Source organism: Lingula anatina, chromosome 1 (genome assembly GCF_051362555.1).
Source record: "Lingula anatina isolate TDL-2025a chromosome 1, LinAna3.0, whole genome shotgun sequence".
Classification (NCBI taxonomy): domain Eukaryota; kingdom Metazoa; phylum Brachiopoda; class Lingulata; order Lingulida; family Lingulidae; genus Lingula; species Lingula anatina.
Window position 1 is genome coordinate 7,041,052 of NC_141767.1, and position 27,325 is coordinate 7,068,376.

General features: G+C 37.4%; 2 protein-coding genes across 2 annotated transcripts in view; one reads left to right on the forward strand and one right to left on the reverse strand.

Moving 5' to 3' along the window:
- LOC106174334 (citron Rho-interacting kinase) overlaps positions 1 to 3,790 on the forward strand; it is a 17,467-nt gene extending 13,677 nt beyond the window's left edge. The window contains exons 33-41 of the mRNA XM_013555864.2: positions 15 to 95; positions 325 to 475; positions 772 to 1,004; positions 1,290 to 1,398; positions 1,639 to 1,758; positions 2,043 to 2,123; positions 2,284 to 2,353; positions 2,554 to 2,799; positions 3,021 to 3,790. Coding sequence (XP_013411318.2) covers positions 15 to 95; positions 325 to 475; positions 772 to 1,004; positions 1,290 to 1,398; positions 1,639 to 1,758; positions 2,043 to 2,123; positions 2,284 to 2,353; positions 2,554 to 2,799; positions 3,021 to 3,270 — 1,341 coding nt within the window. The 3' untranslated portion in view covers positions 3,271 to 3,790. The remainder of the gene's footprint in view (positions 1 to 14; positions 96 to 324; positions 476 to 771; positions 1,005 to 1,289; positions 1,399 to 1,638; positions 1,759 to 2,042; positions 2,124 to 2,283; positions 2,354 to 2,553; positions 2,800 to 3,020) is intronic.
- On the reverse strand, positions 3,784 to 27,311 carry LOC106174333 (stalled ribosome sensor GCN1). Its single transcript, XM_013555863.2, has 51 exons — positions 27,145 to 27,311; positions 26,948 to 27,050; positions 26,358 to 26,550; positions 26,113 to 26,227; positions 25,752 to 25,847; positions 25,379 to 25,513; positions 25,152 to 25,220; positions 24,889 to 24,997; positions 24,590 to 24,664; positions 24,258 to 24,386; positions 22,833 to 22,985; positions 22,455 to 22,552; positions 22,177 to 22,252; positions 21,552 to 21,704; positions 21,121 to 21,213; positions 20,786 to 20,861; positions 20,423 to 20,582; positions 19,802 to 19,979; positions 19,323 to 19,447; positions 18,847 to 19,025; positions 18,379 to 18,466; positions 18,048 to 18,170; positions 17,571 to 17,769; positions 17,032 to 17,339; positions 16,579 to 16,803; positions 16,087 to 16,214; positions 15,495 to 15,684; positions 14,905 to 15,141; positions 14,494 to 14,688; positions 13,665 to 13,911; positions 13,377 to 13,498; positions 12,722 to 13,016; positions 12,306 to 12,526; positions 11,941 to 12,148; positions 11,446 to 11,642; positions 10,989 to 11,178; positions 10,607 to 10,677; positions 10,099 to 10,314; positions 9,610 to 9,774; positions 9,167 to 9,328; positions 8,822 to 8,914; positions 8,303 to 8,446; positions 7,721 to 7,990; positions 7,411 to 7,524; positions 6,833 to 7,063; positions 6,427 to 6,620; positions 5,949 to 6,160; positions 5,497 to 5,636; positions 5,229 to 5,333; positions 4,879 to 5,097; positions 3,784 to 4,409 (listed from the first exon to the last, which is right to left on the reverse strand). Exons 1-51 carry the CDS (start codon positions 27,235 to 27,237, stop codon positions 4,284 to 4,286), a joined length of 8,043 nt encoding a protein of 2,680 aa, XP_013411317.2. The 5' UTR covers positions 27,238 to 27,311; the 3' UTR covers positions 3,784 to 4,283.
- Positions 27,312 to 27,325: the final 14 nt, after the last annotated feature.

Here is a 27,325-nt window from a genome sequence, read left to right on the forward strand (position 1 = left end):
GTTTTGATTTCCAGAAAGTTCTAGGTAACTCCATCCTGCGAGTTAAAGGCAACAGCAGAATTGACGTGAACTGCACACTGTTGCTAGACAATCAGGTGAGATGATCACCCGTGTACATTTACTCTGACATGCATGTACACACAAGTCAAATCCACAATATGTAGTGCAAGTCTTATCATTCACGTCAGAGCCCAAAATTGAATACAGTTATGTGTGAAACATAATACAGCATCTCTAGGTATGTTATAAGATTGAACTACTTGCTGCCAGATGGCTTGTTCACATGTAACACTTTTTGAAAGAAATGTAATGTTTGGTCTGCAGATCCTTCTGATAGGGGCAGAGGAAGGGTTGTTTGCCCATGAGCTCCTGAGCAAGCCCCAGGCTACCAGTATCACCAGGATGGCAGGGATGAACCTCCCTGTCTACCAGATCAAGATACTCAAGGAGATGGGCATGGTGCTCATGATCAGAGGTCAGTAGTGGTCACCAGGGGGTCAGTTAGTGTGTGTGATAGGACTGGGCAGGGGTCGGCAGTGGAAGACTACATTAAAATATAACTGATCTTGTTTTATGTTATGTAGCAATATAGTATTTTTCATACATTGTGATTGTATTGACAGGTTGAATAATCTACTTTCAAATTGATGAATAAGAATTGAAGATTTCTTTTTATTGACAGTTAGCATAGAATATGAAATGATTGGTATCTTTTGCTCCCTTTGCCTTCTTACCAGTTTTCTCTTACCCATCTCTTATGCTCCCAAATAGGAAAAGACCGCCATATCGCCACAGTAGAATTCAAGATCATGAAAGCCAAGGTCCACGAGGCCCTGGTGTCCAAGTCCTCTGTGGTCAACCTGACCTGTGTCCAGAATGTCCTTGGCTGTACAGTGCTGGACTGTGCCATGACAGGGGACGGAGGGTGCATTGTGGCAGCCATGCCCACCAAAGTGGCCTTACTCAAGTACAACACAAGTCTTAGGGAGTTCTGCCTAAGAGGGGTAAGAGACATTGAGCATTTTTCATTTCAGTGATAAATATTCCAAAGATTTGAATGCTCCTTTTGAATAAAAGTGAGCTTACTGGATTTGTATGAAATGTTCAGAAACTGAAGTTCTGGATAGTTTTCTTTGTTAAAAGCATTTTCTTTTTCTGTCTCTGTATAGTTTTTTATTGCTTTCCTTGCTTATAGCAATTATGTCCCTTATCTTAATGTTTTGCACTTTTCCTAACATGGAGTGCTTAAACGTAATGCAATTTTTGTAAATATTAAGAATTTGTTGCAGGAATTCTCTACGGCAGACCCTTGCAGCTGTATATGTGTGACCTCCAGCTTTGCAATCATTGGAACAGACAAGTTCTACAAACTCTCTTTTGACAACAACAAAATCACAGGTAACTTTTGAAAATGGGGCCGATTGATTATAAGGATTGTTATCTGGCCTGATGGAAATCGGTGAATAATGAGGGAGAATTCATTTTTATCAAGTTCTCTTTGAAGCACAGCTTTTATGATAGCTTTCTTTGCAGGGTATTATCTTCACATTAATAATTTCATTTGTTTAATAAGTAATCAAGCAGAGAAATTTTTGAATTTCTGTCAACCATTTTTCAATTATTCAAAAATATTTCCAGAATATTTAGACAAGACAGATAGATCTCTGGCATTTGCAGCCTATGGTGCTGCCAGCTATGACAGCTTCCCAATCTCTGTCCTCAAGGTGAAGCCAGGGGAGTTCCTGCTCTGCTGGAATGGTAAGAGTGGGCGGGGCACGTCAGGGAGCTATTCTGACAATTAACTGATATGTTGTCCTGAGTGAACATAATGCTAATCAAATTACTATATTTAGTTAGGCACTTCATGGAGGAATATTGTTCATGATTAACTGTCACTTTGTTGTTTAACACACAACGTATCAAGTATTTTAGTTCAAGATGTTTGTTGTTATAGATAATATGCAATATAAACTGTGCTATTGCTTGGATAATAGACGTAGCTTCTTTGGTGACAGTGGTGACAGTGGTATTTTGTGTTTCAGAGTTTGGCATCTTTGTTGATTCTAATGGCAGAAGAAGCAGATCTGAAGACTTGAAGTGGAATGGATTGCCCTTGGCATTTGGTAAGGCACTGGTGGTTGTGTCAGAACTGATGTTATCCCTTTGTTTGCCAATAGCAGTAATATGAATGAGGTCCACACTTTGTATTCTATGTTTATAAAATCTGTTTGAGGTGGAGGTACGTCTTCATTAATTAAAAACATTTCATATGACTTATTTCAGCATTCCGAGAACCATACCTGTTTGTGACTCATTTCAACTCCTTGCAACTTTTGGAAATCAAAGAACATGGGTAAGATTACTGTCATGAACCTTATTCCTGTTCTGTATTGCATTCAAAAGCTGGAATGCTGGTATCCAAAGTAAGAGAATAAATCAGCTTAGTAAGGAAGACTTGGCATATAGTAGTTTTTTTTTCATGTTACTTTTGAAAATCCGATTCATAGTTGATTTTATTGAAGAATATCTGATTGTGTTTGTTATGTTCTCTAGGAGTGGAGGCCAGGCCACTCTGGATCTGCCCAGTCCCAGAATGCTGGGTCCAGCTGTCAGCCCTGGTGCCGTTTACATAGGCTCTGTGTCTCCAACCACTGTGGAGATCTACTGCTTCAAGGGGAACCTGCAGGCCTGCAGCCAGATAGACTCCTCAGACTACTCAGACACTGAGTCCAAGGAGAACTATTGTGTGAACACTCCTGCAAGTGTCAGGTCTACTAGGAGCAGCAACAAAAGAGAAATGTGAGACAAGTTTTGGTTTATTTGTGTTTTCTTTGAAGTAACGTACTAGTTATAGATGTGTTTATCCTAACGACTTTAAATATGCAATTATTTGTGTCAAATATCTGGTGAAAAATTATTTTTGATGTGTCAGTCACCACCCTGCTCTTATATTTGGATTTTTCTTTGAAATGAACTTGAATTGCATAACTAATTTCACAAAATTATTGAAAAAATTCCAGAATGCAAAATACTCCTAGCCAGCGTTTCAAAAGCCCATACCCAACATCTTCATCAAGAAGACCAACTCGCAGATCACCAAGATTTTCTCCGTCAGATGACGACACATTTGATGGTGCCAGTACAATAGACTTGGACTCAGAAACGTCCAGTCTGTCCAGCTACACAGAGACCACTGTCAAGTATAAGTTTGCTGCAAGTCCCAAAGTGAAGAGGGCCAAGTATGGGAAAGTGGTGCACACAGACTTGTAGATGATGGTGTTGGTGACCAGAGCTGACATACTGTTACATTTGAATTTCAAATATAGACTAGAAGACAAAGAAACACCCAACATTAGAGTAATTGATAGTATATAGACCACTATTGTACTCCTTTGTATGTTATTTAATATATCAGCACTTATTATGGTAACTCATTTGAGTACAGTTATACGGAAAATTGTCCATTGTCATAAGTTATTGCAATAATTCACGCTTGCATTCAGTTAATTAGTTTTAGAGGAAGGTTACCTTAAGTTTCAGACTGTTGTAAAATAGACGGATTAGATGATAGTAATATATTTATGTAACTCTGTGGTATTGTATATAAGCAGTATAGAAAAACATAAACCTTAGAAGTACGAGTGTGAACCAGGATTATATCAATGAATCAAGCAAGTGAAGAGAGTAGCTGTGAAGAGCAAATGTATTACAATCAAGGATAACAGTAAAATTTGCCAATATGTGTATTGTTATTATATCCATATTTTGTAAAATAAAGAACTGTTCAGAATATGATTGGTTTTTTATTAACTGAAGAATGGAAACATGACAAAGGCAAATTATTAACTTAAAATCTGCAGCAAAAGATTTGCTTGTTCATCTTGAAATGACATATCTTTGTCAACGTGATAAAATTACATAGCATTTAAAAGAAAATAGCTGATAACACTTCAAAGAAAGATAATAGTGGTATGTTACCATATTATTATTACAATTATTTATGTTACTGCAAAACAAAGTTTTTTTGTTAAAGTACATTGGTTTTGTATGGAATTAACAGATTCCTGCTTTTGTGAACAGAAAGTCAAGACAAAATTTGTACCATGCAGGACACTTCATTTCCTTTTCTTTGCTTCCAGAGTTCTTATCATTGAACAGTATTCTTTGTCAGCTCCTTGTGACAGAAACGCCTGGAGTCTTCATCAGTATTACTTCTTAGTTCCTTCATCTAGTGCTGTTTTTCCATCAAAAGCCTGCTTCCCACCAAGCAGACGACACTGGTGTTATTTCAGCATTGTGTCATCAAGGTCATCTACTGGCTCAGACTGAGTGGCAACTTTTCTTAGTGATTTATTGATCACCTCAGTCAGTGAATCTTTCATTCCAGCATCCAAGGCAGCTAATACAGCCTGAAAATACACAATTTGGAAATTTCACTTCAATTATAGTATACGAAGAACATCACTTTTAATAGACTCACAAGTAACATTTTCGTTTCTGAAAAGAGCCTGAGAATTTGCCAATGTGAATAGGGAAGTTTAAATACTGGAAATGAAATGTAATTCAAATTCAAGATTAAAATCTTTGTAGGTACATGTCCAATTACAATCCAGATGAAACAACAACTACATACAAATGTTTTCTATTTTCATTAAAAGCATATCATAATACTTGTCCAAGAGGTTTTAATCTATTTGGTGTTTCTTTAATTCATCTCCAAACACAAAAATTCATCTTTCAACACAAATTTTAAGTATATTTTCACTATACTTTTGGGGTAGTGGATTACTTGAACTGACTAAATAAACTATTTTTCACTTTATTATTATTATTATTATTATCACTGTATTATTATAATACTACAGCTAGCAGCCTCACCCTGACTACATCTTCCCCTTGCCTCATCCACAGTAGACTGACCAGTGTGTATTCACAGTCTGCCCTGACCCCTGTGTTCTTCTCCTTTGTCCCCATCACCACCACTGGCACCCACACCTTCAGCTGGTTCATGTCAAATGGTTTGCCTTGGCACTTGGACAAATGGCGGAGGATTTGTGCCGTCAGCTGCTTCACATCGTTGGACTCGTGCTTCATGCCCTGTTGGAAAAAGCTTAATGCTATATTGTACTCTCAAGAAGTTATCATTTCATGTTTTCATATAAAGTGATGTTTCAAAATGGGATTGTACAATCTTCTAGAAATAGAGAAAAATCCCATAGTAACCTCACCTTTAAAACCGCAGCTATTAATTCCTCATTGAGGGGCTCTCCTGACTTTATCTGGTGTTCCAGGTAATACCCAGCTGCACGCAGACCACTCAATGTAATGGGGATCTGAAAGTGGATGAAAATGCCTTTAATGAATTAGTTACTGAAATTAAATTTTTTAATGAATCATCTGGTTAATAAAAATGTATAAACATTAAAATATATACTGATAGAAGCATTATCTGTTCACTTATCTAAATTTCAGTTTCCTTTTTACTCCATCGCCTACCCTGTCAGCACCAATGTTCTTCAAAATAATAGGCACCACGCTAGTGTCCTGCTTCACTCTGTCTGCTGCCTCCTTCACTGCTATAGACAGCGCCACACTGCGTCCATGACGGACCAACCAATCAAGACCCGACTCTGCATCTGAAATATAATACCATTACTTTGTAGAAAAAGGCTGTAATATCTACTTTTTCGTTTATTGCATTTCGTCTAAATTTCATGGACAAGAAAAAAAAAATAAACAGTTCTGTTCTATCATTAGTTTATTTCAAAGGATTGTTAAAACCCACCATTGATTACATTATTTTCATAATCATCTTGTGAAGAAACATGACCAAAATGAAAGTCCTGAGAAGATCAATGATAAAGTTACTGGCAGTTAAAATCAACAAGGGCATTGGGAGAATAATGATATTAATGACATAAACATATTCTACAATTTGTCATGCTCACCAAGCAGATGTTGGTCCAGCACTCCCTTCAGCTCTTCATCGTCCAGGCACCCACACAGTGCCCCAAGACAGCCCGCAGCAGACATCCTAGTGCTGTCCTCTGGTGACGTAATGGAGTTCAGGAGGGTCACCAGGATCTGCTTCTTGTTGGCTTCATTCATCTTTTTACCAGCTCCTGCTATACAACCTCTCAGAGCCTGCATCATGGTGTCTCTAGATAACATATGGATCAGAAAGGAGATAAAATAAGGATTTGATAACCTTTATGATCACCAACAGTATAATTAAAATTATCTAAACATATTTTGCATTTTGATACATAAAAACTACAATCTAACAAATCACTTCAATGATAAAAACATAATCAGTGCACTTGTCAAACTTATTGTAATGCTTTTCCATATTTCTGGAAGGGGGAATTTAAAGGGGAGAGTATTTATTTTGTTTTGACCCATGGCAATGATGACCAAAGTTGTTACCTGATTCCAGTTTCTGCGGCATTTTTAATTCCAGTATGTAGGTCAGTAAACAGTGGGTCCACCTTCACATGGATGACAATCATCTTGCTGAGAGCTGCTGCAGCGCGCAGACGGACATTCCTGTTGGGGTCCTGCAGAGCCTTCACAAATGTGGTTTGTAGCTGTGGCAGGAATGGTTTGAGCATTGGACCACACTGAAAGTACAGTTGGTATCAGTTAAATCTTTAAATCTTCAACCAAAGTTATGTTCCTTTTTACAGAACATCAAGCATAAAAATATTTTTTCATTTCCTTGCAAAAAAATATATATAAGCACATTGCCCTGCATGTATACTAAGCAACTGTTCATTATAATTCTACTTCTTTCATAACATAATACAAAGTACATTTTTTCTGCACAAATCACCTTGCCAAGCAATAGTCCCAGAGTGTCTAACACGGCCACTTTGATGTTCCACGCAAATCTGTCACCCAAAATTCTAATCAGGGGTCCAGTGATGTTGACCACAGATGGTTTGAGGGCCTCTGCACTGGTCCTCTGAATGACCTCTCCAAGACCCACTGCCGCCTGCTCCTTCAGCTCCATGGGGCCGTTTAGGATACCTTCTCGGAAAATGGGCAAAACTGGAGTGATTCCCTGAAGTTGTAGATTTAACATCATTGTAGGAATGGCTGTATTTTAATTAACATTGTCAACCTTATGAGATTTATTTTTTTTATCTGAAATTGGAATATCATTTAATCTGCCCATTTCTCTATGGTTAAAATAAAGTACACAGAGGAAAATCATCATGATAGTTCTTAGATGATCAAGATAAGAAATTTCAAGTTTTGGCATTAAGATTGTCTTCAAAAATAGTCATTTCTGATAGGTAAAAAAAGGTATCAAAATACAGTTAGACACAGTGACAATTTTTGTGAGGAGGTATTTTACTATTAGCCTACATATCTGTATATCTGTAAAACCCATCTGTAAAAATATACCTTCTTCAGTAGGCAGAATCCAGGTAGCTCCTCCTGTTTGTTGTCAGCTACAGCATACTTCACCGCCTGTCTTACATTACCTATGTGCTGCAGGCACTCAGTGGGATCCAATTTCTGAAATAAATCACCCACGTATATGAAATATTGGTAAAGAAGACATACTGACAAACACAACTAATTCTAGGAGATATATATGATATAATTCAATGCTCATACAATTTGGGACTTTTTGTCAAAAATAAAGAAATTAATGAAATATTGGTAAAGGAATTCAATACACAAAGTGTAATAAAAATAGAGAAACACCAACCTTAGTGACTGAATTCAAGCACGCCCAGGCAGCATTCAGAACTTTTTCATCAGTATTGGTAAACAGTCCAATGACTCCTCTCAACAAATGTGGCACATATTCAGAATAGTCTGCCTTAGTTTTACTACAGAAAGCCTCCAGGATGGTGACAGCAGCACAGCGTATCCCTGGCTCCGAGTTGCCAAAGGCCTGGATCAGTTCATCTAACGTGATCCTGACGCCATTGTCATCTGTCACAGACAGCACCACTACCTGGCAATACTCCAGCTCCTGGGAGATAAGAAAATATATATCTAGAGATGAAAGGATTCTTTTTGTCAATTTTATTAATCCACCACTCCCATTATAACATATTTAACAATGCTTTGCAAAACTCCTCTGTCATCCTTGTCTTGATAATAACAAAAGTTACCTTATTAACATTTGACGAATGTGATGCTGACTTGCCAAATGAAAGCTAAGTAACTGAATGTAACCAAAATTAAAGTAATGAAATTTACTTCACTAGATTAGATGCCATTTGCACTGTACTGTCATTGGCAGAATCACCCAAGCAAAGTACAAAAACTTTGAACTGTTTACCTGTTGTTCCTCCTCTGTAACCAGCTTAGAGCTAAGTGAAGATAACAAAGCCGGGAGGATCTTGTGCAGGTGCTTTACCAGGGCCTCTCCAGCCACAGAAGACAGGAAAGACAGAGCGCGGGTGTTCACTGGAGAACTGGTCAACTGAATACACAAGACATAATATCACAGTTGAAATATCCAGGTAAAACCAGTGCCCTTGCCCAGTCTAATTTTAATTAAAAGTACAATAAAGAGGGCACAACATACTAGAACAGCAGCAATTCTAATGTTTGAGTGTACTAATAACACGTTTTCAGAACCCAGCAAAGACAAGCAACAAATGTCTGAGAAGGACATCAATTTCTCTAGTTGTCTGAATTAACAGTATACATGAAAACTATTTGTTGAAACCGACTTCTTTTCTGGCCTTACAAATAACAGTTATGCCCATATTGTTTTTTCACTGACACATATGAACTCATGTAAACATTTTAACATTGGTTAATTTGAAATGAAGGACTGTGTTAAATAACTGACCTGAGGCACTAAGTACGGTAAAACCACCCTGCTCTTCACGGCCATAACCTGTGTCAGGCCATCCAAAGCATACTCTGATAACATCTCATCATCCTTGAAACAGTAAAATGACATGGTGACTACATTCTGAGATTGAAGACACAGATTGCACAAACTTATGTAGTTTAACAAAAATGTAATTTTATGAAATCTTACTATGTTTACCTTCAATCTTTGTCTTTGTCTGCATGCTACTAGTTTAAGAGTGGAATAAAAAGTTGAAACCTACTTCACAAAAGAAATTATAACAATTTAATCAGCTGTAAAAAGCATTAAAGGGAAAATAAGCAGTTAAGTTTCCCATACCAATTTCTTCAAGAGATCTGGCAAAATATCATCCAGTGCTCTAGATCCTATGTTGTTGTGTAGCGTATCAAATGTCTTTGCTGCTGCTTGTCGTACCTCAGGGAGAGGATCACACAGAGCCTTACGTACAGTTGGTATCAAACTGTCTGCAAACACCGCCACCTAAAATAAATAGAACAATAAAATCAGTTTTTAGAGCCTCACATATGTTAACATTTATGCAAGTTACTTTAAAAGAATAAAACCACAGTATTTTTAGATAAAAAACATCACATACTACACATCTTTTCTAAAACATGTTCAGGTCAAAATTTTGATTTTACTGTTATGAACTGCAGGCTATCAGATAAACCCTGCAGCCTTTCAATCTTAAAATTAAGGTGCTAAACTCCTGTAATACTTAGTCAGTCTTCAACCTTGCCCCATTCAGCCCCTCAACTCACATGTTCCTTGCTGGTGCTGCTCATAATCTCACTGAGTCCAATGCAGACTCCCTGCCTCTGGTCACTCTGGTCAGACTCCAGTCCATGTTCCAGTATAGGGATGATCTCTGGCAGGACACGCTCTCCCAGCTTACGTACAATATCACCTAGAGTCCTGGCTGCAACCTAAAACATTAACAATTTAAACACCGCATCAGACTGCTGGTTCTGAGAATCTGCTTACATTCTGGCTCAGAAGTATGAAGTATTCAAATGTAACAATAATGGTATTGTGAAAAACTTGGCATTGAAATTGAGAAAATTACTAATATATTTCTAGTTTTCCTAATATTCCATGTGTTTCAGCAAAATTGTGCATGTCAAAGACATACCATTTCTGGAAATCAATTCAATTCAATTAAATGAAAAAATTATAATTGTTATAGGTGCTGTGCTGCTTGCTAGTGCCTCACACTTATATTTATGCCATAGTTTATAAGGTCACTTCACCTGTCTCTTATCATAACTGGTGCTGGCCAGACATCCCAGCAATAAGGTGAACAGAGTGGACAGGATCTCCCTGAGAGTCTTGGGTGTATTGCTCACTATCACCTTCCAGACGTGGAGGGCAGCCTGTCTCACCATCAGTGCAGTGTCAGAGCGGCCCATGTACAGACCTGCCAACACCCGGTTTCGACGCTCCAAACCAAGCACTTTGTTGATGGCCTGAGGGGTAATAAAAAGTACTTCTGTTACATTGTTTAATTGGGATTTTAGAGTAAAGTCCATATAATGTTATGTATTTGTATCAGACCCACTTACCTAGTTTTTAATTTTAGCTTTAATCTAATTAATCAAAACTGAAAAGAAAGTAACTCACTCAGGTTGAAATCTATATTGTTTTCTTCCTAAAAAAGGTGTAAATTTCTTCATTTTACAATAGCAATTGCATATGAATAATAATATTTCATTAAAGTAATGTTAATGTGACCAGATCTATAATGTCTTCATTGAATACCTGCTGAGATACTTCAGTTCCAAAGTTATCATCCTCTCCCGCACTTTCTGTGGACATTTTTCCAGACACACCTGAAACATGAAAATATTTCCAATGTCAGTAGAAGGCCTAAATGTCAATGGTGGAGCCTGATTGCAGGCTTATCCCATGGCTGGAATTGACAGGATAAAAGTTTAAACAGTAATCAGCATAAAAAATCTTAATCATGCTAACTAAATGTTCATGCAAAATAAGAAATAATCTTTTCAGGTAAATATTATCTGCATAGACCTATCACAAGCCTTAGAGAACATACATGAATATTTTCAGCCCATCATGAATTTTAACAAACAAGATAAAAACAAAATGTATCTGAATTTGTTTGAACAGATTTCCTTTGTACCTGAAAGTTTGTACAACAAATCTCCCAGCAGTTGCACAGAGCTGTATCTGATCCTCCAGTTGTCATCAAAGAGTCCCTTCTCTAGCTCTGGCAGCAGGAGTTCAATGGCGGTGTCAGCATACATAGCCACTATTCTCTGTCCTGCTTTGAGAGCTGTGTCTCTGAGGAACTCCGATTCATCTGCCAAAGCCTGAAAAGCAAAAATTAATAAATAATAGTAAAGTTCATAGTGAAATAGGCACAATGAAATGTCATACCTCATGATTGGTCTCCTTAGAAATAATTACTTTTTAATCATCAGTATTATATTTGTCATACTTGAAATAACTTAAAACAGATTTGATTGGTGAAATCCTTGAACCCTCATATCATGTTATTGTCATGACTGTAACTCATTAAAGCTAATACACTCTTAACAAATATACTTTTTTAGCATCAAATGGATAATTTTACTGACTTTTAATATGGATGGGATGAGAGGTCCAACATAGCCGAGGAAGTCGTCTCCAAACACTCCAGGCAGGTAGATGTACAGCATGATGTACCCATCACGGACATGAGGTGCAATGTCAGGACGCTCGGCAGTCTCAATCACATCTGGCATCAGCTTGTGCAACCTCTCAATGCCAAGACCACCAACAACTTCACTTAAACCTGTGTAGCAGAAAGAAAGGCAAACACTGTTACATGGTGTACATGTTTTGACATATGATAAATTTTCTGCAAAAAGCTTTAAATATGAGACAGATTTGCAACTTTTATTTGCAATTATCATTTGGGCATGCAGAGCCATGGATCATAATAGCATGTAAAAAAATATGACACCGATTTGGTGAACCTAATTGATAATTGGCTGAATTCAATCCAATACAACAATATTTTAATGTAAGCCCAACGTATGATCACATCAGAACAGCATGTGAGAATAAAAATCATCTCAAACATGCCCCACCTTGAGCTGCTCCAGACCTGTCCACTGAGCTAGCCTCTGATGTCATCATCTGCATCAGCCATGGCAGCAGATCCTCAAAGCTGGACTCTCCCATTCCTTTCACCATGGCACCCAGAGCCTTGGCTGAGACACTCCTCACCTCTGGCACTGGGTCCAGTAGAGACTGCTTCAATCCTGGGATCACATTGGGCAAGTATGGGGCCAGGTCCTACAACAGAAAAAGGAGATGTTAAAGTTTTTTTCATCACTGAAAAAATATCCAATTTAAAATTCAATTAGCAAATTTATTGCACTTAAAACAGTAACATGGTGGCCCTGGTGGGAGAAAAAAATTGAACATTTCTGTTTCTGAAATCCTTGCTTACTTTTTGGTCAGTGAGTGAATACATGTTGCCAATAATCTGTGCCGCCATCTTTCTGGTCTCGGTGGATCTGTCCTGGAAGGACCTCTGCACCACCGGCATGATCAAAGCCAGAGATGGAGAGTCGATAAAATGGACAAACTTGGTTTCTAGCAATGTCTGCAAACAGGTTGTGGTCTTTTTGTTGGGATCTTGGAGAGCATCCATTAGAATTGGAACAATTTCTGGAATAAAATCAATAAATGTTTTTAAAAGAAATGTCATAATACCACAGTGATTTTATCACTGTATTCTGTCAACTAAATTATATCCACAATTTAAAAAAGTTTTGTATCTTAGCATCATTTTTCTTATCTATGAATGCAATGTACAGCATGATATATGAAAAACTTCCACAATACTTTCACACAAAAAATTACCTTGAATTTCTGGATTCCTAATGACAGATCCAATCTCCTTCAAAGCTTGAGCTCCAGCTTTTTGTACTTTGTGATGAGAATCCGTGAGAACCTCTACAAGCTTTGGTACAATCTGTGGTAGACACGCAGACAGCTGTTTGGGGGCACAGTGTGACATGGCGCCCAGGAGCTCCACTGATCCTGTCTTGGTTCTCCACGAGTCCTCCTCCAGGGCCGCCAGGAGGGAAGGCAAGACTAGTTTGACTCCATGAGCACTGAGCTTGGTCATCACTGCCTTGGCTGTATCATCTGCTGCCTAATTCATAAGAAAATGGAAGGAATGATGAAGGAATAGTTTTGTGTCACCACTTGCGCCAGGCTCAGTAGTTCAACTTTTTGCCCCCTAGTTTCAGTTAGTGTTGTGGAGAGGGGGCACCTGCTGCATAGGCACCCGCCCTCTTTTGCATGATTTAGAATCAGTCTATAACACTGTGTTTCTCATTTTCTGGTGCAGTATGTCTTTCAAAGTCAAAAGCATTCAGAAACACTGTTTATTTAAATTATATAATAAAAAATTACCAAGCAAATTTCATGACACAGAAATGCTCACTCTGACTGGCCAGTGACTTTTACACCATATTGAAAGATGAAATTCCCACAATCGACTCTTTCTTACCTCTCTGACAAACTGGTTTCCATCTCCAAAACACAGTAGTAAATGAGGCAGAATGTGGACAACATATGGCTCAAAAAGCCGGCCAAGCATGGTACATAACATTTCAAAGGCAAAAAGTGCACCTGTAAATATAATAAACAAAACACTTAATCATATTATCAAGAGTATCATGAAACAACAAATATAAAAATTACAGCTCTAAAAATACAACAAAAAAGTTGATTATGAAAATGCAATGATGAATATGGCACCATCACAAATACAATAGTGTACAATTATTTCCATTACCTTCCCTATGTCTTGGGCTCTTCTTATTTTGTACAGCATCAGTTAGAGTGGTCATGATGTCCAGCTGTTTAAGGGCAAGAATGCCCAAACCTTTGACCAGTCCAGCCAGTCCGTAGGCTGCCCCCTTCCTCTCCCCGTAGTTGTCAGACTCCAAGAGAAGTTGCAGCAGTTTATGTACTAGTTCTGGGGCATCCTGTTTGATGGCTGGTACCAGTGGAGGAAGACAGTTAGCTACTGCCTCCTGGACCTGAATAAGGCAAGAATAAAATGTGTCAAAATGTTTCACTTCATGTTCCACTGAAGTGTTGAATTTTCACTGGCCCTCTCTACCTTCCCTCAAATTCAGTATTACCCCCTTACAGCTTGTAGTAGGCGGGACGGACATTTAAACCGGATTATCTGACAGTAATCTAGTGAGACTCCCCACGGGGATAGATCGATCTAAAAGCTCTGGGAATACACTTCTAAAAGCTCTGGGAAGAAACTTTATGTCAAAATGAGGATCTTCAAATTAATAGATTTATTTAACTTATCAATATCATATGTTACAGGTACAGAAGTGCAAGTAACCATACAGTTACTTATTTCTTTTGTACCTGTGATCTATATCAGCACACAGATTTCTCCAGAAGTAACAGCTAATCTACAAATGGAGTTTTCAGTTTGTGCATTATTTTCTCTTTTCTTTCTTTCTTTCCCTTTTATTATGATAGCACAACAGTGGTGATGGTACACACAGAGTATCAAATAAAGCATCTAACATACAATCTGAAAACAGAGTCACAGTAAATGAAACATAAGAATAATCTAAATCAAAACAACTCCTCACCTGTTGTGATGGTGTTGATAAAGCTTCTATAAGTTTGGCCACTATTGGCTTGACCTGTGGGTCATCCTTGTCCAAATGCTTTGCCAGCGACCCCATCAAGATGACCACGCTCTGGCGCACTGCATCATAGCCAGCAGAGTCTGGGGCTTTGGCAAGAAACTCTTGGAACACTGGCAGCAGGATATCCACATTATCCTGTATGGGAAAATGGTGAAATAACACAAAATCATTATAAAATCATTAATAATTGACTTCAGTTACTAAGCAATTCATCATGCTAATTAAATGGTTTTAAGTTAATCTTTTCAATTGCTATCAGCATTCTTGTGCACATACGCACCAACACACTTAGTCACATAAAAAAGCTTTCAACTTAAACAGCTTAAAAAACCAAAATAAAGAATCTCTAACCTTTCCATGTCCGTTAATGACAGCCACAGCAGACACCAACATATTCTGCCTGACCTCTCCATTCCTGTCTCCCAGGCCGTCAGGGACAAAGAATGAGAACAGTGGCTCAATCTGGTCCTCAGTGAGGAGAGGGGACAGTTTGCTCAGTGCCAAAGCAATGCCACTCCTGGCTGGCCACTCATCAGGAGGACCTTCCGAGATCACACGGCCAAAAGAATCTAGGACAGGTGGGGCAAGCTGAAGAAGAAAGTTAAGGTTTTCTTTAAATAAATGGATTGTCTGAAAGTAAAAGTTGATACATTTTTCCTAGCCACATCTCTTTCCATTAATGGCGATGTTAAAAAAATTTAGTTATAACCTCAGAAAAAGCCAATAAATGCCCACTTAGAATACCTTATTTCTTCAGTAGATGAACATTTATGTATTCTTAGCTTTTTCAATGTAAATGTACCTAATTAACAAAAGCCAACCTACTGTACTGCATTGCATGTCCTTAATTTTTCTTAACATAATCTTGTGATAATTTGTAACATAACAAAGGGGTCACAAAGCACTAAATCTAAAAGCCCATCCTTCTCTCAATAACTTACATAAAGCTTCTCCCTGTACTTGTCCATCAGTTGCTCCAGAACCAAAGGTACTTGTTCTGGAAATTCCTTCAGAGCAGCTGCCAGGGCATCTGCGGCAGCCTCTCTGATCACAGCCTCTGAATGGATGACATCATTAGGGAGCAGGGAACACAGCTCCTCCTCCAACTGGAGGTCTGCCTCTGTCCATAACCTACGGTGTGAAGTAAAAATGAGTTAGTTACTTGTACAATGAAAATATTTATGCCACAACTGATGCTTTGCACAATACAGAATTTGCATTTGCTTTTTGCTGTTAAGAGGTATACCCTTGCTTGAATTTTTATTGCCATTTGATGCTTTGTATGCTTCTATACAACAAAAGCAAGCAAAACACTTTTAGTTAGTGAAATACAAGTGTAATTATCCTATTGTTTAATACACCAGCTGTAGAGAAGTCAGTTTAAGCCTCAAATTGTATATCACAAACAAGGGGCTACATACATTTGAATACATACATATAGATACACGCACAAGCCCACACAGAGCATGTACCAAATACATCCTCCTAAATAATTCCATCAAAACTGCCTTAATGGCACATTTTTATACTTGCCTTTCTGCCATCTTCTGATTGCCCTCGTCCACATCAAACTTGGCCACCCATATCCTCCTGCACAGCTCTAAACCAGGCTCTCTCTCAACATCTGGAGTGGGGAGAACCTCTACCATGGCTTGCAAACTCTGTAAAATGTGATCTTCTTTTTCATATTTCATCCATAAATTCAATACAAAACCTTGCTAAACGTATAACTATTTTTGCTGGAATTATATAAAGAGTTTCTATTACTAGTGCTTGTAATAATGCTTGTGAGATGCAATTTATTAACTATTTCTTGTAAAGACTTCAATTACCAATTATGAAAATGGAAGCTTCTTTCTGAAAATGCAACTATGAGATAAGAAGGTTACTGAAGATTCAATGCAACCAGTTCACACCATGTTGAGGAGATGACCCATAACCATCATCTTATATATAACACTAATGAAGACATGAGTGAAATTCATCTACAAATGTTGATATTATCCTCAGTTTGTCATAGTGTACCTGTAATGCCACCTCCCTCACTGCCAGGGTGGACACCTGCAGGCCCTGGAGTAAGATGTCCACCTCACTCTGGTCAGCCATAGCACAGCCCTCCTGTCCACTGGCAGCCATGGCCAGGTCCAGAGTGGCCCGACTGGCCAGGTGCTGGACCTTACCAGAGTGGGTGCCTATCACTTTGATCAGGGTCTCAAACATGGCCGTTCTTGGAAGAAGACCTGGACCTTCCTGAAATGAGTTTTTTTCCAAACACGTTTGAACGTCCAATCATTTCTCATCATACTTCCATAAAAAAGACATTCACAGTGCCCAAAATATTTCATCACACATCAATTAGTTTTCATTAAGTTTTAAAACAAACATATCTTTATTACATATTTTTAAAACTATTTTAAGCCTTTAGAAAAATGAACAATTATCTACTGAAACAAGCAAACAAAGAAAAAGATCCCATACCTCACTATTTTCATCTTCACTGCGCACTTGTGCCTGCTCACAAATGATCCCCAGTGCCTTAAGCTGCACGACATCTCCATAGCTATTCATCAACACCTTCTTGAGCAAATGGAAGCAATACGCAAAGGTGGTGCCAAGGAATGGATGCCCCTTTCCAAACTCTCCTTTCTTCTGATCACCCACAATAATCTGATACAGAATGTCCACGGCGCGGGTCACTTGAGACTTGAGATCTTCTACGCACCACCATTTGTTCAGCTCACAGGAAGGAGCCAGTAGACGCAAGGTTGCATGGCCAATAAGTAATCCTGAAAGTGAATGGATAATTGCTTTATGTAACAAGGTAATACAAACAGTGGGTAACTGTAATATGCAATTTCCTACTTCACAAACTTTTCACACTCTTCAACTGAACACATTTCCTAGTTCTCTGCAAACATAAATGAACATGCTGATGAAGTAGTCTTCCATAATCCCACCCTGTTAGGATAACAAATTACTAATTACAGTAACTAGAATCATTCCAAGGTATAACTTACCTAAATCAATCTTTCCCCCCTGAAATGCTGCACTGGCCAGTTCTGTAAAGTTGGCAGCTATTCTGGGAGCAGCCAGGGGTGAGGAGAACAGCGGTAACATTCCCTCCACCAGTGTGGGGATATAGCGTCTGGTACCAGCAGGGCTTCCTTTTATACTGGCACTCACTATACTACAGGCATGTACAAGTTGGAGGTCCAACTGGAAAGATTGTTTTTGTTAATTTTGTAAACAAGTTTGTTATTTATGTAATGATTTTGACTGTTTCTCAGATAGGAAAAATCAATTTAAATTATACAGGCATGTTCCAACACATCTTTTAAGATTTGAATATATGTAGCTCGTGTATTGGAAACTTTTTGTAAGCTACCTACTTTCCTTAGGTCTTAAAAGCAACTGCATTGAAAGTTCTTAATGTGTGCAGAAAGCAACTTTTCACATGGAGTCTATTGACTAATTGCAGAAACAGGGAATCTAACCTCTTTGAGAGATTTTCTGATCTGGGACTCCTTTTCAAGTTGTGCTTGCTTCAATTCCTGTTGCTTCTTTGTCAGTTTAGGTTCCTCTATAATTCCTTTGGCACGATTCTTGGCTTCTATTTCCTAGTTTAGCAGTATCAGATAAGTTAATGTGTACTAGCATTCAGATATTTGCACACCTTCTTCAAACAATACCTACCCCTTCAATATCTTAGCTTGAAAACATTATAACAATGTTAAATCTACACACATTACAATATTCTTTTAAGCTGCTAAAATAAACCTTCTTAAAGAGTTCCACTTATAATTACTTAAGCACAGTTGCTCTCACCTTCCTGAGCTCAATTTCTGCCATCTGCTCTGCATACGAGTAAAGCTTGCTTTCCCTCTTTATATTTGTCACCTTTTCTTGGGCAGCACTAGAAAAGAAAAGTTTTTATTTACTGTGTAATTCACAATTGATTTGCTCTAAGAAAAATGAAATTATATAACAATTTATGTTAACACTGCATCAATAAAAAAATTTAATGAAAATAGAAGCATAACTGAACCTCAAGCAATACATGTTGTATACTGAAATACTCAATGTGAAAACTTTCAATATTTTCAAATTATTAAAACTGCTTCACTTCTTGCAACATATCTTTGACTGATGCAACACTAGAGCAGACTTGATTAAAAAATAGTCTATAAAATCCACAAATTGTATATTTTCTGCAAATAAAAAAAAGAAACTGTCTCAAAACAAAACTAAACACAGAGAAAGCTACAATCCCACAGCCAGGTTATATTCTCCAACCTTTGTATCACAGACTTGTCATACAGCTCTCCCTCTGGAGTGTTCATGATCATGTACTCCTGCACTGTGACAGTCACCAGCCCAGGGTTGGACCACAGTGTGAGGACGTGGCCCACCAGGCGAGGAACAGCCACCCTCGGCTCCAGTCTGGTCAGAGTACTTATTGCACTTAGTAGGCCCTAAAGAGAGGATAGGATTTTCAAGCATTAAATTCACTAGAAGAAGATATATGTATATATATTTGAAGATTCTGTATAGGATATAGTATAAAATATCCCATTATCAGACACACAAAAGTTGAGAAAAAAAATAGGTCAATCTTGTCACATTACAAAGTTTTCTATCGATACCAAAAATGTTCTAACAGGAAATGTACAATTTAGTATAGCCTAGTATGAAAAAAAGATAAATATGCATGATTCATTATCTAAAAGTAAGACAATTAATATATACCACCAGTTGAGTAGTAGTTTTACCTGAGTCAGGACTTGATCGTTCTCAATTTTCTTGCACAATCCATCAATGTTAGCAATGACAAACTGTGCAGCATCCAAACTGAGTTTCCCCAATATCTCTGTCCACAGGTCATTTCTGTACAACACTGGAGGAAAATTATATTTGGCACTTAAAATAAATACTAAATGCCACATGCTTTTTTTACTCTCTGGAAATATACCTGATAGCCAGCTTTCTCTTTAACAACCATGACCAGTATGTTGTAATTTATACATCTATATATATGTTCTCCTGTTAAGTAGACACCCTAAATAACATACAAACTGAAACCAGCTAGTTTCATATAACTACCTTTATACACATCTACCTTTCTTTGTTAGACAGGACTGAGAAAGTTTCAGGAAGTTAAAGGCGATTGCCTGGTTTACGTGAGGCCATAATATCCAATGTCTAATGCATGACACAATACTTCACATCACTCATGCTATGCTATACTAACTTATGGCTGGATGATGAGCATCTTCTAGCACTTCTACAGCCAGGAGTGTGGCTTCCATGGTATCAGCTCCAGGGACACTACACAGAGTCAGCAGGCACTCATATAGAATACGTGGTGGTATGGATTTAGAATCAGATGGAAGCTCCTCATTCTCCATGTATTTCTTCAACTCTTCTACCTTATGTCAAGAGAAACAAAACCTTCATGAATCTTAATACACAATAAACAGGCAGTGATTCCTTTCAAGAAAGAGTTCAACAAATTGAAATCAAACTGTTACAGTTTAGGTATAAATACAAATAGAAGGACAGTTTGCTGGATTTCATTAGAACAAAATACAAATTTTCATGGTATCTTGAATAATCTTTTTAAATATCTTAGCAACCATCATCGTAATGAGTTCCAAATTCAAAAATACAATGTTAATTTAAGTTTTTTAGCCCTTTTTCTCACTAGGCTTTACTAGTGAACTGCACGACTTGTATTTTCACTTAGTATTTACCTGCAATTTTTGGTTATCCTTTTCACTTCATAAGTGTTGTTGTTAAAACCTACTAGCAATTACTAATCTAATGAATTCCAGCCTACTTTAATTAGACATTAAAAGATGTGGTATCTCACCTTCTGTTCAGCCAACAGCTTCCTGAATTCCTGGACAAGTCCTACAGCTATTTTGGCACCACCTAAGATACTAAGGAGCTTCCTTGCACTGGCCTTGGAATGTTTCCTTAACTGCCATTTACCATGTGTTAGACCATATATCAACGCACGGTAATATGCTCTGCAATAAAACATAACTCATTTGATTTAACAATTTGTACAAAATATCCTACACCACACAAGTCTAATTTTTGAGGATGTTACCAACGTGGAAAAGTGTTAAACAAAAAGCTTTTATCATCATTTTATCACCATGTTTACATGTCCATCATATTACAAACTTGGTTTATTAATCAAACAAATACAATGAAACAGGTGGCTTACTGTGAAATTTTATCTGTGACCCTCTGTGGGTGGTCTAAAATCAGTCTCTCTGTCAGCGTGACTAGGGATTGCAAAGCTGGGTGAAAATGAAACCAAAACTTTTATCACTTTTGACAAAAAGTTTGCACCAATAAAACCAATTCTAAGCATGAATTTCTATCCGTATTATTAACTTAAAACAGATATATGTAAATACCTCAAATCAATAATACAATAATATTATTATTATATCTCTTTATATCTCTTTCAATGACTGTGAAAATATATCAATGAAAAAATGCTTTTTGTATTAACATAATACAAAAACTACATCTAGAAAAAAATAATTGACTTACTATCATCTGAGGCTGATGAGAGGAATTTTTCATTAAGAAAGAGCTGTTTCTCAGAATCCAGAATAATTGTCCAGAACTGCCCTAATTTTGATTCTGAAACCAATGTAAAAGAGATTCCGGTACACATACTCAATTTCTTTGGCTTATTTTTCTTGGTACTAAACAAAAATCATAAGATGGAAACTGGTACTTTTTTTAGGATGATTTCAAAGCGAAGACACAAATGTCTGACAAGTGGGTTAGTTAACTATTTAGCTTTGCAAAAAAGAACTGCAAAATGTCTACCTCTGAATATAATTTAAAAATTGAAACAACGGAGTCAAGTTGTTAAAAAAACATGTATATTTTCCGTTTTTAATCCAGCTTCAACTTTTTACATCTATTAAACATCATAATAATGTCCCTGTACTTTAAAAGTATAACATCCTTACCAACTTCCACATCAGCTAGAGAGATTCTGATGAGGAGACAGGCAGAAGACACTGCCTCTGTGACCAGGTGGGTTTGTGTGGGCTGGCTGCTGGCTTTCTCAAGGGTTTGCAGCAGAAACGGCAGCATAGGAAGACCCTGGATTAATGTGTCACCTGGTGAAAAGAAAAAATAAAACAATTATCTGAACGTTCATGTCAGTGGAAAAAAGTTTTTCATTTTGAAAGCAACTAAACATGTTTTCTATCTATGAGGCATGATGTTTTCATCCTCCTTGAAGGGGATCACATGACTGACCTGTCAATTAAGGCCCCCGAGGGCAGGGCCGAAAAATAGGGACTAATATTTGGAAATTATTCACTTTTTATCATCACTACACAAGAGCCAATAAAAAAACCAATTCACTGAATAGTAATTGAGAGTAAAAATCCCAAAATTGGTGCTTGTGTGACAATAGAACTGGGCTCCGTATCTCGAAAGGTTTGCTATGTTGCGCACGTGTGCAAGCGTCTCTATTCCATGGCCCCGTATCTCGAAATAAAATCGGTTATGGAATTGCGCAACATAATGAACCTTTCCAGATATGGAGCCCTGAGCTACCAAAACATTATAGAGATTACTACTCACCACTGAAAGCTGCATTCATGCACCGAATGTACATGTTTCTAACAGCAGAAGTGGATGTCTTCAATCCTGGGCCTTTCTACAATTAAAAACATAATATCAAATGAAACTGGTTTTAAAGCCATGTTTATTTGCAATTAATTTTTTTTATGGAAAGAGCAAATATAATAAACTGTTACTGTAATCATTTTAAATACTGTTAGTTTAAACACTTAATAGTATCTAATATACTGGACAATTAAAGAGACAGATGAATAATTTTGTAATAAAACTTGTATTACCTTGAACCATTCAATCAGTTTCTCTGGTACTTGGTTTGAGAACTTCATGCACCACTTGGACAACTCAGATAAAGTGTGGACCAGTGTGCCTTCATGGACTGGAAAGGTACCAATATATAACAATAGAAATTAAGTTCTTTATAATCAAAGTCTGCAGGTCATATTAATTCAATAGCACTTGCTTATATGTCTGCCCTTTTAATTAACTTGTTAAAAGGGATTATGCTCGTACTTTTCTTTTAAAAAGAATAATTAAGTCTATGATCCTGTTGTTTCCATGGAGACAGAGTTCCCAATAATGGCAATTTAGTAAAAGGGACAGAATAACAAGCGAATCTACCAACAAATGAAGAAAAGCAGGTAAGGATAAATGTATACCTTCCTGTTGCAGTACAGGGATAAAGAGTTCAGCCACATTGCCACTCAGGCTCTGTACACTATTGGTGCCACTAACAGAGTTGTCACTCATGTTCCCAATACCACTCAACATACTGATTCTCTGGGCAGCCACTGTTAGTTTCCCTTCAGATCCTGAAATGGAAAGTTTAGTTTTTAATCTGGAGCAATTGTCCTCTGTAATGGCTTCTCTGAGTCTATGCAACTATACCTTATTAAGAGAAACTTATTAAAGACAGTCTCAGCGCGTTAAACCCTTAAAATAGCACGAAAATGAATTTTCCTGGAAATCTCACCAATTTCCCCATAATGACCAAGGTATATCCTATCCAAAACCGTTGAGAAAATGAACCTACCTAATACCGTTTTTAAGTTCCATTAAATAATAAAAGACGACTCGTCTTAAATACTCAGCTACCACCTCACAGTACGGCTTCAGAACGCGCAATTTCTCGCTAAGTCTCGCGGTTTACTATGAATGAAGTACTACGGCTGAGACCCGGATGTTACTATTTGGCGCCAAAACAGCAAACATGGCTCAGGCGCGCGTCAAGTCTGAAGAGGAGAGCGACAAAAGGGGACGAAAGAAAATAGCCACTCCAGTTCGAAAGATACGAAAGAAAATTAGAGACAGACGAAGAAGCACTCAGACTGTGTATGTTGGGAGGGAGGTGGGGCGGTGGAGGACACTTAAAGCTGAGTTAGGACTCACATACGAGGCAATGGCGAAACTACTCCTCGACACGTGAGTATGCGCTTCACAGGTCTCAAGTGTGTCTGATTATCATATTATCCTGTTCACAATAAATGACAATATTTGTGCTCATACAAAGTTGGTTACGTGTATAAGAGCGTTTTGGGCTTTACGTTGTCTATTTTTGATCGGTACATGTACCGAAAAGATGGACAGGCGGCACTTACATGTCTGACAAGTTTCGCTGTGTAGTCGTGACGTCTATCTCATTCTGACTGAAGCCTGCTGTGATTGGTCGTAAGCGTGGGAAAATCGAGGTCGTGACCTTGAGCCGGAAGTACTTCTGGCTGTGCTCCGAAATCATGATAAATAGTTTTCGTTTTCTAATTCTTTATTCTAGTTGTCTTAACAGGACTTTTGTGACCCAGACTTATTAATATAATAATAAACAATCTCACAAAACACAAATCTGATCAAAGCTTTACATAGAACCTGCTTCTATACATTAATCTAACCCACTGAGACTGTCTTTAAAGGAAAAAAGTTATCAGTGATAGTGAACATTACCCAATACCATTAACTCCAAATAATACAAGAAGTAATGTACCTTATAATGATTTCTTTTCATTTCAAGAGTTGTATGCCTCTCAGATATAAATTCTGTAAAGAGCAATTAATTCTTGAACTCATGCAAAGATTAAGATGACACCCACCATTAAAAACTGCAAAGAGATATTTCACCACATTTTCTACAGCTCCTGGGTCACTGCACTGCTTAGCAAGGTGCTTGCAGGCCTCCACTGCCTCAGCCCTAGTCTCATCTTGCATAGAATGCAACTGAGCTGAAAGTCAAAAACACCCCTTATAAATAATGTGAAACACTTCTAAGAATCATTCGCACAATTAAAGGATATATTTTGAAACTTCAATCCATTATCCACAATATGTAAAAGGACCAAACCAAGGAAATTAATAATGACATCTTGTATGAAATGAGAGTCTCATTTAAGGTCTCTGTGTTTCCTTCTCTTATCTGTCTACATACTTGCTATAGGTTTGGCCACCTCTGCTGCATATGAGCTCAGGTCCAATGTCACACCACCTAGCATGTAGCTAAAAGCTAAAAGAAAAAAAAAGTTTGTTTTGGTGAAAAAAGGACGCCTAAAAAAAAGAGCACAATAAGAATTCAAATATAAGTACCCAGTATCATTTTAGCTGAAACTGAATCTGATAAAACTTATCACAAACGTGTGAGAAATGGCTTAATATAAAAGTCTTCAATCACAACTGAGAGAGAAAGAATGCAATTTGCATGTACATTAAACAGTTGCATTGTCCTTTTACCTTGTAGTACAATTTCTGGGTTCCTAAGCATTGCCTTCTGTACTGCTGGTAGAATTTTATCTTTGAAGTCCTCATGACTGATGTGCCTCAAAAATTCTTTACAGCTTTCCTGCAAAAAAACAGGTTGGTATCAAAACAAAGTTTTGAAAGCACCATTTTATAACTTCACCTCATGTTTATTAAAAACAATAATAAGTATGCATTACGCCAGATGAGATCTATGGACAGACATTTAAACTAACTAAAAAATCCCATATTCTCACCAAAAGATGCACTGCAGGCTTAGTTCTGCTGCCAAGCACTCCCTTTAGGTACTGTTCTACAAAGTGACCCTTGAAAATAAACAAAGTATAAGATTTAACAAACAGTCAACTGAACTTCTACTTGATTATTATTTACTGACATTATTATTTTTAGTGAAAGTCAGATATGCCTCAAATAATCAAATAAAATGATTTGCTTAAAAAATATAAACGGACAGCTTATGTACCTTATATTTGGTCAGTGTGTCCATCTCTTTCCTCTTTGTCCAGTATCTGACCAGGCAGGCCACCATGCAGAATTTGTAGTTGTCTGGTTCTGATGCAGTCAAAAAATCAGCATAGGCAATTGCAGAGTCTGGAACCTAAAATAAAAGGTCACATCTTTCTTCTATATTACAAACAACAAAGAGAGCAGGATACCAATTCAGACTGCAGGATGTTTATACAGCAATGCATGTTAATAAAACCCCAATAAATCACAATCAAATCAATTCATACTTTAATATAGAAACTACTTACAACTATGCAAAAAAGATCTTACTGTCATGGTGATCAAACTGCCAACAGACCAATTTGTCATGATAGTGCCTATCCACGTACCTCCTGCCATATCACCTTCATTCTTTTGTAAGCTGCTTCCCTCATAGATTTCTTTGAAGCCCATGCTCCATAGATAAATGCTATCTGCAAGTTCACCTTAACAAAAAAAAAAAAATCATATATTTTTGATTAATCAACAAAGGAAAGGTTTATTTTGATTCTGTTTCCATCATATTATAATGGACTTCAAAAGAAGTAAAGGAAACCAAAAACTGCATATCTTTTTATGAACCATTCTTTCAAAAAAAAATTCTTCCGTAGTTTTAAGCTTATCTTGACTGGCCATGTACAAAATATATGAAAACAAAGTCTCAATTTTCAGTTCTGATGTTTAGCTAACTAATTATACCAAATGACTTACCAGGTTCTTGAATTCATTTTCTGCACTGGAAACCTTAGTCTTCAGCCCATATCTGATAGCTATGGTGATCCAAGTAAGGCATACTAAACTCACTGTAGCCATGTGATGACTGGAACTAAAAAAGAAAATAGTAAACCTGCAATTATTACTTGTTACGTCCACATTTTAACATTGGATGGGCATGCACTTCAAGATTTTAATACCTCAGCAAAATCTAAGACTAGCATGTTTCTGGTGGCACTTACTCTTTATTCTTAAGCTGGGCCTGCGCTTCATCTTTCAAGGCAGAATACAGCTGTTTTGCTGTGGCTTCTGGATATTTCTCTGCTAATGCTCGAAGCAGTTCTTTTACAACATGTCTTGATTTAGCATCATGGTATCTTAGTAATGTGAAAGTGAGAAGCTTAATCACTCCCTTGACAGCAGCCTCTGTGAATTCTGCAAATAAATATAATTACTGTACCATGTAGAATATTTGCATGTGACAGCACCTGTCAGCCAAGTAAGTGAACCAGTGGCAACTTAATCAGAGATGTTTGAACTTCCCTATAAAATAATGGGTAAATGAAGAGTAAATTTTGGCTTTAATTTCTATTATCTCTAAAGCATACTCATTAAAATGAGTCTGTTCATCGGAAACAGAATACAGCAGAATCAGAGCAACAGGGCAAGTGTTTTTTTTAATCGAACAGCTTATTCTACAAAAAAGGAAAGAGAGAAGAAAGAGAAATGGCATAATCAAACCAATTCAGTTTTAATCAAAAATTTAAGAAACGTAACTTTTTTCAAAATTCTGTGTTTGACGAAAAAATCAAGGCAAATGCCACGCACTCACCAGGTCTGGAAACACATGTGGTGACCGCTGCAAATATTTTTCTTCTTTCATTCACCTTTGGAGTGTTGATCGATTTCGAAAACTCCTTAAGGACATCGCCAACCTGAAAATCAACGACGGAAATAAAGTCAATTGTAATTTACAAGTCACACTTACCCACAAAACATAAAAGCCGGTGTGTCTGGACAAAATCATACCTTCACGTCGGCCATGTTCCTTGTGCAATAGACCCACAATGCTCTACAATTTAGGTCAAGTAAAAAGTGGATTAAAGTATTCACATGAACCATGGATTGGGGGTAAACCACATAAATATAATAGAGTTTGTTCCATTTTATTGAGATTTAGAGTTAAAAATATGATGATGGATCACTAAAA

Coding starts and splice junctions, on each gene's coding strand:
- LOC106174333 (XM_013555863.2), bottom strand. CDS start 27,237: ATGGTTCATGTGAATACTTTAATCCACTTTTTACTTGACCTAAATTGT. Junction 20,862..21,120: donor CTCATCAGCCTCAGATGATA/GTAAGTCAATTA, acceptor ATTTTCACCCAG/CTTTGCAATCCCTAGTCACG. Junction 5,637..5,948: donor GCTGGACCAACATCTGCTTG/GTGAGCATGACA, acceptor ATTATATTTCAG/ATGCAGAGTCGGGTCTTGAT.